This window comes from Protopterus annectens, chromosome 1.part2, assembly GCF_019279795.1.
Source record: "Protopterus annectens isolate FY-2018-M chromosome 1.part2, PAN1.0, whole genome shotgun sequence".
Lineage (NCBI taxonomy): Eukaryota > Metazoa > Chordata > Ceratodontiformes > Protopteridae > Protopterus > Protopterus annectens.
In genome coordinates this window covers 410,485,774-410,496,637 of record NC_056727.1, presented here as the reverse complement: position 1 = coordinate 410,496,637, position 10,864 = coordinate 410,485,774, and the positions used below count along the sequence as shown (strand labels likewise).

General features: G+C 42.9%; 1 protein-coding gene across 3 annotated transcripts in view; it reads right to left on the bottom strand.

Annotated features, from left to right (window-relative positions):
- Positions 1-226: 226 nt before the first annotated feature.
- The window catches only part of LOC122789371 (protein SLX4IP-like), a 613,751-nt gene continuing 603,113 nt past the window's right edge, over positions 227-10,864 (bottom strand). For all 3 annotated transcript variants that reach the window (XM_044056770.1, XM_044056779.1, XM_044056788.1), the window contains one exon: positions 227-1,758. In XM_044056770.1, coding sequence (XP_043912705.1) covers positions 921-1,758 — 838 coding nt within the window. In that variant the 3' untranslated portion in view covers positions 227-920. The remainder of the gene's footprint in view (positions 1,759-10,864) is intronic.

Below are 10,864 nucleotides of genomic sequence, written 5' to 3'. Positions count from 1 at the left end.
CTTGTTCATATGAAACTTGTGTGAAAAAAATGTTGGTTTAGAGTTTAAAGGAACACATGATCCGGCTATTAGATTTTTGTTTTCATGCCAAGTCATAACTTAACTGCAGGGAGTTTATAAAAAGTCTCAGCACTGCATTACTGTTTCCTTATGGCGTTACACTTCTATCGTAGAGTGTCAAATTTTTAACTTTTTTTTATTTAACAACGGAGAATAATAATGAGTATCATGTTTAAAAAATATTTTAATTCTATTATAAACAAGCTGAAGTGAGGCAAACCATGAAAAACGATCACTAGTACAAAAGCAAAATGTTCATCTCTATTAAAACTCAATACCTGAACTGTAAAATCCATTTCAGGTTAACTCCGATGTGCATATGTAATTTAGAAGTGTTTATGTTTTCCAAAAATTAACCTCAAAACCTGTAATGATCAAACTATATACAGAAGGCTTAAGAATGCACTGTTAAAAGTTATACCATGCATCTAATCTTGTTTTGTCGAATTGAGAGAGCTACTTCAGCAAACATCTTTTCACAGAAGAGTATTTCACTTCTCTGTAAACAATAACTGCATTCTCAACAGCACAAAGACAAGTTTCTTTTATCAGACATGTATAAGAAAATTGCTGATTTTCTGAGTAAGTCCTACTAGAATTTCACAAATGAAAAAAACAGGTAAAAAGAATGTATTAGACCAAATCAAAATACAATTATATAACATGACAGGGATCTGTTTTGTAACAGCTGTAAAATTTGCACTACATGCTTATAACTATTTTTTACTCATACATTAAAAAGTCATACATGTTAAGTAAATCAGAAAACACAGTATGGAAATACAGCTTTTCATATGGAAAAAGCAGGGATGTTTTTTTAACCAATCTTCAAAGTGTTAATTGACATACAACTTCAAATTTTAAGGCTTTTTCTGTCTCTGAAGTTTCAGTTTTCTGGGCACATATTCTACGCATTCCATTTTTTCCTGGAAAAATTCTTCTGAAGGCCTGCACTTAATTTCTGAGTGAGAGGATATAGGCACTAAAGATAATTCATCTCTGTTTGCGGTTGGCTTGTTTTGGTTTGTCTTTTCAGTGTTATTTTTCATGAAGAGTGATCTCAAGGGAAATTTTTCCAAAGTAAGCAACTCTTCATCCGATGTGGTTTTAACCAAGTCTTTCTTAGTGTAAAAGCTGGATTGTGAGGGTGACTTCCTCATAGATGTTTGTAATAAAGACTTAACGGGACTTATTTTCACTGCTAGTTTAGAAGGGAAGAGCTTATTCTCACTGGAATTTAGTTCCTCTTTTCCAAGGGATGCTCTCTCTGCATCACACGTCTTGTCCTCAGAACAGTGCTTTTTCTGTTTACTGTTTGTTCTACCTGGTGCTTCAGAATGGTTTGGATTTGGTAGTGTTATTCCACTGCTAAATGAGTTTCTTTTTTCAGATTCTGTATTTGGCTCATCTACAGCACAAGGCAGCATTTGGCCAGTGGTTTGATCTGTCTGCCTCTCATCAACAGAATATTTAGTTTCTAAAATATGAAGCTGGGAGCAGTTCTCAACTTTCTCTAAGAAGTGTTCTTGTTGCTGTGTATATTTCATTTCATTACTGACACTGTGAACTGTTGCAGTCATTAACGTCTGTACCATATCATCTGCCCTACTCCCTTCTGAGATTACAGACCCCCTTGAGATACTAAGGCTCATTTCAGGCTTGTTTTCTTTATCTGTTCTAGCTTCTGTTTTCTTGACACTGCAAAAATAAATAAAATGACACAATTACATGATGCAAAAAAGGTAAGACATTTTTTAACAATAGTACGGGGTAGGGGCAATTTTTAAAATAAAGCATAAAATTTGTAATAATCAAGCAGAGTAAAGAACTGTATCAGACTTAGCTGATGTACTACTAAAGAATTTTTTTAACATTCTCATAACCTCTTCTTCACTAATGCTTCTCAAATAAATTCAGTAAAAAAATCCACAACTCCAGTGTAATAATACAAAAAGTGTCCTTGGATGATTTAGGCCTGACTCTCGAATCTCTGGGAGTCCTTCAGCGTTCAGTATAGTAACAGTCAAAGCTACAGAGGTACAGTATGCCAGGATACACAAGGCTATGTACATATAAAGACACTGAAATAATATCTATAATGTCAAATCTCAGTGCGTATCATAGATGGTAAGCTGTAAAACAGCTTCTCCCCTTCCCCTATCCTTTTTGCAGTCCATCCCAAGTATCTCTGACCTCTTCTACTAACTCAGGCTTTGCTTACAGGTGTGTGTGTGTGTGTGTGTGTGTGTGTGTGTGTGTGCGTACTTATGAGATATAAAAGAAAGGCCTGGCAATCTATTTCTGTCACTTACATGGTTAGCAAACTCTGTGGATGGTGATGGTTGTTCATTATGCCACTAAGAGAGGCTGGATGTGACTCAACAGCATCAGATGGATGGATGGACTGGTCATCATCATAATTTCTTTGGTGCATTATTTCCTTATGTCAGCCATGAATCATCTGAAAGGAGCTACCACACGTATCCACTCTTCCTCCACTCAATGGTCCTTCCTCTTTACCTCCACCCCTTCAGCTTACTCCCTGACAATACAGTGTGTTCAAATTACACCTTTCTTTACTCTTCCACCATGGACATGTCAAGCTAAGTTGATCTTTTACGCCAACACGTACATGTTTTCTAAAGGTTAACTGCAAACATACCAATCTAACTCTTTATCTTAACCCATCCAGTTCATTCTCTCACTGTTTTGTAAACTTTAAATTGCACATCTTCTGAGAGATAATTTCTTTCACTGAATGGCTGCCAGAAAATGAAAGAGTACTCAGATTTGCACATAAACTTTCTAAAAAGGGAATGTGACCTTAGAATTTCTTCGGTTCACTTCTGTAGCTCAGCTCTCAACCTCCTGTTTGCTTATACCACTGTTCGCTCAATGTATTATGATTCAGCTTAGGAGTGATTATGACCCCCCAATCTGTTTTCTTCCTCCAACTCCCCCAGGATTGCACATTCAGATGTGCATGTCATCCTATCTTATCAACCCAAACAACAAAGTACAACAGTCCTCACGGAAGACTGATGTGTTCCACTTATGACCATTGCTTAAATAACCCTGAAGTAGCGAACCAGAGGGGTGTTAACTTCAAGGGCCTCTGTTTCATCATCCATTTGTAAACAAAAGATTTTCTAGTGGCAGGTTTTCTGATCTCCTTTAACACCTGCTGCACATCTTCATGAAACAAGTGCCTAAACGTAATCAAGACTGAATCATCCAGGCTGTCAGTTGTAGTTGTACCAAACTGGGGTGCACAAGTCACCGCAGTGTGAGCAAATTCAAAGTGTGAGGAAGTATGTGGTAACTGCCCTAGGCCACAACTATTAGAAGGAAGAACCAAGATTGCCTGGGTCAGTATTTGGTCACCATAATAATCTTTGGCATTTCTTTATGAATCTTTAGAAATTCCTTGTGAATTAGTGGAAAGGGTGAAAATGCGTACAGGAACATTCCCAACCAAGGGAATGAGAATGTGTCCTCCAAGATTGGCTGCAAGATGTCTGGAAAAGATTTGTTTCAGCTGTCTGTTTTGAGAGGAGGCAAACATATCTATCTGAGGCATTCATCACATCAGGATTAGATCCTGAAACACTACTTCCTTGAGCAGCCACTTGTGGGGGGGTCTGTCCATGATCTGATTAGTCTGTCTAATACAGTGTTTTAGTCTAACGGTATGTATGATACCTGAACAGTCAGAGAGTGGGGGTCTGTCCATGATGTGCGTAGTCTGTCTACTACAGTGATTTAGTCTAATGGGATGGATGATACCTGAACAGTCAGAGAATGTTGTAAAGCCAACTCTCACGCCATCATTGCCAAATGACACAGAGGGTATGACCTTGTATCCCCTTGTTAGTTGAGGCACATCATCACTGTGGTGTTGTCTGTAACCACAAGAAGAGGACCCAGAGTCCATAGGTAGTGAAGGACTTCTCATCACTAACATTTCTTCAATACTGATGTGTTTCCATGCATCCTTGGGCCTACAAGTGGCTTGCACACACCTCCCCAAATGAAGTCGTATGAGTCTGTCGGGACAGAGTGCACTGGAACAACTGGGAAGAAGGGAGGGTCAGGGTTGATACTCAAATGCATTCTCTACCACTGTAACTCTTGTGTGAAGAAGGGCTGCACCAACAACTAGTTTTCCACAGAACATAGGTGCGGGGTCCAACAATCTGAATTTTTCTCATGTGGAGATGGGCCAGTGGTATCATGAGAATCATGGATACCATTGATCCTAGAATTTTTAGAAAATCTGTTGTTGAGGAGATGTTCCTCCTGGAGAATTCCTGAATCATCATCTGGTAGGAAAGGACCTTGCCTGCAGGGAGAAAGGTCATTCTTTTGTCTGTGTCAATAAAGCACCCCAGGATGTTGAGTCTTTACAAGGGTATTAGGCAGGACTTCCAAAGGTACATCCTGAACCTTAGCTTGGAGAATAAGGACAAGACCGGAATGCAGGCTCTGCACAGATCAGCAAGTCATCTAAATTAAGGAAAAATATGAATCCCAAGAGTCCGGCAGAGAGCCACTACTGGAGTAAGGCAGTTAGTAAACACTCAAACTGGCAGTGGATAGCCCAAAGAGCAATGCAGAGAATTGATAATGCGAGCCAGACAACAAATCTCAGATATCTCCTGAAGCAGTGAGAAAAGGGGATATGAAGACGTGCATCCTTATACTCCAGGGTCACCATGAATCAGTGGTCCAGCAGAAGAGGAAGTGTTTACAGGGTGAACATCTTGAACTTGGGGACCTTGATAAAGGTATTCAGAAGGACAGGTCCAACACTGGCCTCCAAGATCAATCTTTTTTGGGGAATGATGGGTGCCAAACCATGACACAGTCAAAGGCTGGAGGGGGGTTAATCCCCTTTAGGAAAATAACCCCTCTTGTTAGGTTTGGTGGAGTTCCTTTTGCCGCCTTGGTTTTTGTTAGGCTGGGATTTCTGTTTGTATGTCCGCCAAAAATGATCATGCTTATTGGGAGAAAAGTACAGTTTTGTACCTACCATAAATGTAGATGTCCGAACTGGATAGCATCTGCAGTCATAACAAATGGGTTGTCCTGTCGTCAGGCAGCCCTTCGGTCGGCCGGATTCCAAAGTCTGGGTCCGGCTTCGGCTGATGTCGCACTTCACCCGACGTCATCTCTGCTGGTCTTCGGGTATAAAGGCATCAGCCGACGCCATTTTCCTCAGTGTTTCTTGCCCCAGATGCCAGTTGCCCTCTTGGAAGGCTAAATTTTGGATAAATGCCAATGTTTCCAAAAAAAGGTAGAAAGCAAGCACAAAAAATAAGCATGTATGTACATATATACAAACAAATACACCATAAGAGACTCCCCTCCAGCTATTAGGAGGGTAAATACCCTAGGAGTACCACAGAGGGGAAGGAGGGTGGGTAATCCTGACTGCAGATGCTATCCAGTTCGGACATCTACATTTATGGTAGGTACAAAACTGTACTATGTCCTTCATGGATGCATCTGCAGTCATAACAAATGGGTAGAATACCATAGCCAAACTAGGGCTGGAGGAAGAAAAATTATGGTGTAGTTAGGATCCCTTGCAGTACAGCAGTGGCAAACCCTGCTCGGGATCTAGAGTATAGAGGTAAATTATAATGCTTGGCAAATGTATGCACGGAGGTCCAAGTAGCCGCCTCAATAATGTCCTTGGTTGCCACTCCTCGTAAGAAAGCTGTGGTGGTGGCTGTAGCCCTTGTAGAATGAGGTCTTATGTTCTGTGGAATTGGTTTTCCATGGTAGGAGTAACAGAATCTTATGCAATTTCCTATCCATTTGTAGATTGTCTGCTTGGAAATTGCTTTTCCTTCCCTTCCTGTTGCATAGGCTACTAAAAGCTGGTCAGTTTTTCTGTTACTTTTGGTTCTGTCCAGGTAGTAGCGTAACTGCCTATGTACATCCAAGGTATGCAGCAGTCTTTCCCCCCTGTTCTGTGGATTGGGAAAGAAGGTAGGTAGGTGGATTGCCTGGTTTAAAGACACTCTGGATACCACCTTAGGCATAAATGTAGGATTAGTTCTCATGGACACCCTATCTTGATGGAAGATTAGGAAAGGTTGCACTGCCATTAAGGCCTGTAGTTCCAAAACCCTCCTTGCTGAGGTAATTGCCAGTAGGAAAGCAGTTTTCCATGACAGGTGTTGCAGATCTGCTGTTGCTGCTGGTTCAAACGGAGGGAGTGTCAACTTTTCTAGCACAAAGTTCAAGTCCCATGCTGGTAATGGTGGTTTCCTAGGAGGTTTTACATTCTTGATCCCTCTGAGGAACTGCCTGAGTAGAGGATGCGAAAAGACAGGTGGATCGAGCTGTATTCTGCTGAAATAGCTGATGCATGTATCTTGATGGAGGAGTAGGACAGGCCTGTATGTAGAAGCTCTGCCAAGTACTCCAGAATGTTAGCAATATCTATGTGCGACACATCTTTTCCTCTTTCAGTACTCCAAATGACAAACCTCTTCCATTTTCCTGCATAGTTCCTTCTTTTTGAAGGTCTGCGGGCTTCAAGGATAATGTCTTTAACCCTTTGGGAAAGGTCTGGGTTAGTTGCTGCTATGTGATGTTCCAGGCAGTCAGTTGCAAGGTTTTTAGGTTTGGATGCATGATGTTGTAGTTGTTCTGAGTTAACATCAAAGGCATCAGGGGTATTGACCACATTTTCTCCCGAGACATGCTCCTCAGCAATGGGTACCAGTGTTGTCTTGGCCAATTCGGAGCTATCAGGATTATCCTTGGACGTTCCTCTTTGATTTTCAGTAGTACCTTGTGCATCAAGGGAAGAGGTGGAAATGCATATGCTGTCAGGCCTTTCCAGCTGAAGGATAGAGAGTCCACCTTCCATGCAAGTGGGTGGAATGTCCTTGTGCAGAATTTTTTGAGCTGGTGATTGAGTGGGGATGCGAATAGATCTATTTGTGGCATTCCCCATTTCTTTGTGATGGCTTTGAAGATGTCCGGGTGTAGCATCCATTCGTGAGCATCCGAGGTGGTTCTGCTTAACATGTCTGCTAGGGTGTTCTCTTTTCCCGGCACAAATATTGCCTGTAACTGGATGTTGTAGCTGAGAGCCAGATTCCAAAGGTCCAAAGTCATTCTGCATAGGGGGTATGAATGAGTGCCTCCCTGTTTGTTGATGTACCACATGACTGTGGTTTTGTCTGTCCTTATCATCAAATGGCCTTCTTTGAGGAATGGTCTGAATTTTTGGATTGCCAGTTTTACTGCCAGCATTTCTTTTTGGTTTATGTGCAGGTGCAGCTGGTCTTGAGTCCACAATCCTTGTATGCATTTGTCCAGCATGTGCACCCCCCCCATCCTAGGTCTGAGGCATCCGTTGTGATGGTTTGGCTTTCTCGAAAGTTGTGGAAGGGTAAGCCTGGGTTTGACTGGCATGCTTGAGCCCACCATAGGAACTCCTGTTTTAGGCATGGGATTAGTGGGATTTCTGTTTCTAAGCTGTGCCTGTGCTGAGACCATAAATTCTTTAGGTACCACTGTAGCTTTCTCATATGCAGTCTGGCATGTGGGACCAAGATTATGCATGATGCCATGAAGCCCAAGGCCTGCAGAACTTTTCTTGCTGTTAGTTGGCTCTGCTTTGTTAATGCCAAGAAGTAAAGAGGGAGTTCTTTTTGTTTTTCTGCAGTTAGGAATGCCATTTGTTTTACTGTGTCCAATTCCGCGCCCAAGAATGTTCTTGTTTGGGATGGTATCAGCCTTGACTTTTGTAAATTGACTGTGTATCCCAGGGCTTGTAGCAAGTAAATGACCCTTTGTAAATCTGTTGTCAGCTTGCTTTTGTTGTCCGCTTGTAACAGGCAGTCGTCCAGGTATGGATAAATTTGGATTCCCTGTAGTCTGCAGTGAGCGATTACTGATGCCAGGCATTTTGTGAATACTCTGGGCAGTAGATAAGCCAAAGGGCAATGCTGAGAATTGATAATGCTCTGATCCTGCAAGAAATCTGAGGTATCTTCTGCAATTTGGTCGAATGGGGACGTGCAGGTATGCCTCCTTGAGATCTAGAGTTACCAGCCAACATTCCTTGCCCAGCATGGGAAGAAGTTGCTGTAGGGTCAGCATTTTGAATTTTGGGACAATGATGTATGTGTTTAAGACGGACAGGTCGAGAATAGGTCTCCAACTTTTCTCTTTTCTTGGTACTAGGAAGAGTCTGGAGTAGAATCCTTTGCCCTGTTCTGTTATTGGTACTCTTTCCACAGCTCTCATCTTTGTTAATTTCGCTATCTGCTGTAGAGCATCTATTTTTTGATTTGGAGGTAGGCTTGGCATTCCTCTTTTTACTGGTAAGGTGTGGAAGTGGAACCGGTAGCCTTGGTCTATGGTTTGCAAAATCCACTTGTCTTTTGTGATATAGTACCAATTTTTCGAAAATAAGGCTAACTTTCCGCCTAAAGGTGCTGCTATTTGCTCCCTGGTAGGCGGTGTCAGAGCCAAGTCACTGTGATTGTCCTGTTGCAGTGGCAGTGGTTGTGTCTGTGCCTCGGTTATTGCCTTGCCACTGTCGTCCTCTGTAGGCACCTCCTCTGGATTGATTTCTGCCTCTAGAGCGTCTATTCCTGCCCCTTTGGGATTTTGTGGAGTCTGGAAAGGACCAATTTTTGGCAGGCCAGTTCCTGCTAAACCTTGGGGGCTGAGCCTGTAAGAAATCTTTAACAGTTTGTACAGATTTTGCCTTTTCTTCCATTTTCTTCATTACTTGCTGGGCAGGTGTACCAAATAGACTGGCCTTATCCATAGGAGCATCTAACAGCTTTGCTTTAACATGATCCGGTAAGACCTGTTCTTTCAACCATGCATGCCTTCTTATCACTGTGCCAGTCATGGCTGATCTAAATGAAGCCTCCAGTGCATCATAGCCACATTTTAAGGAATGGTTACTAACCTGTTGTATGTTATTCACCATTTCTAATACATATTTCTTATCTAAGGATTCATCAGAGGACAGTTTTTTAGTTAACTGATCAAGCATAAACTCTTGGTATTGGATCATATGAAACTGACAGTTCAAAGCTCTAGCTGAGAGAGTAGCAGAGGTGTAAACTTTTTCACCCATCTCTCTAAGGAGCTGGATTCCCTTTCAGAAGGAATAGGGTTTTTTCTGTGGTCGAGGCTACTGCCTTAGGCCCCTGGGATATAGTTTCGGATCTGCAAGTGGGGCCTTGTATAGGTGGTGATGAGTGTCTGGCACCCTGTAAAATCTATCTGGTTTGGCAGGGGCTGGAGGTAAAGAATCAGGAGCAGTGCAAACATCATTAAATGCATCATCCACAACAGGCAGTACAGGAGGTATAGCTAAGGGCCTATGTTGTGGTAAGTGCAGAAAAGTCCTAAGCCTTTTCTTGAATCTGAGAAATCTTGTCCCTGCCATTGGAATTGTTCTCTCATGGCATGTAAGGTTTCCCCAAAGGAAAATTCCTCTGGAGGAGAGGCAGCTGGAATGGATTCTTCAGCATCGGAATCTTCATAAGTAGACAAAGGAGCCTCTGGCTGGTCTGTAATGTCTGAGTCATCCGCAGAATCATCAGAGGACACTGGCTCGGGGGGCTCTTCTCTAGGTCTCTTTTCTGGGGGCTGAGAGGCCCTGTCTGGGTGAGATTGGGATCCCCTAATTAAGGATATTAAATCTTCTGCCAGAGTAAGCATTTGTGAACTTGAAGTGGGCCTGTGTGAGGGGGGCTTAACAGACACTGATTTAGCAGATTTGGCTGCTTTAGCCCTGGCAAAGGCCTTAATAGACATGGCTGCAGGAGGCCTAGCAGCACCACGTGCTGGGGTAGAGACATCCAAAGGGATGGTGTCTGATAAATCACTAGGAACCACGGTTGTAGGCAAAATTTCTGAGGCCGATTCAAGTAAGGTAGCAGGAGCCTCAGTAGTAGTCATGGATTCGGCTGAAGATTGACCGGATTTCCTGGTTTCGGCCGAAACCGAGACACTCGCGGCTTGCTTAACCGTGGTTTCGGCCGAAACCGTGGACCGCGAGTGTCGGTCTTTTTCTTTGCGTTTTTTAACAATTTGGGTAGTCGGAGGATCCGACGGCATAATGTACGCAAAATCTGAGCCGAAAAACTGTTCAGCAAACTCCGACCGACGCCTAAGCGTTCGTCGGTTGAAGGAAGCACAGGCCGAACAGGCTGCTACGTCGTGGTCTGGGCCTAAGCAAGGCAGACAGTAAGAGTGGAAATCTTTATGAGGTATTTGTTTCCCACAAGTTAAACAGTTATTGACTTTTTCTGACATCGGCTGAGGCAAGAAAGAGTCCCCAACGGGGTACTTAGCTTTTTAGAAGTCTTCGAAGTAGTATTCGGTAGTAGTAATCTCTGGATCTGACCGACCGGCACTTGCGAACAGCTTCTGCTTCGGGCGCCACGCTGCAAGAAAGACTGGGGAAAATGGCGTCGGCTGATGCCTTTATACCCGAAGACCAGCAGAGATGACGTCAGGTGAAGTGCGACATCAGCCGAAGCCGGACCCAGACTTTGGAATCCGGCCGACCGAAGGGCTGCCTGACGACAGGACAACCCATTTGTTATGACTGCAGATGCATCCATGAAGGACATCTTGTGGATATGAAACATTTTAGATACCCCTTGAATCAGTTTAGTCTTGTCATCCCAGTGTTTTAGGATTTGATTAGCTGCTGAACCAAACACACAACAAGAATCAAGCAGAGCATTCATAATCTCATCAGAAAAGTTTTGCCTGTGCAACCAAGCATACCTCCTTAACCCACTGA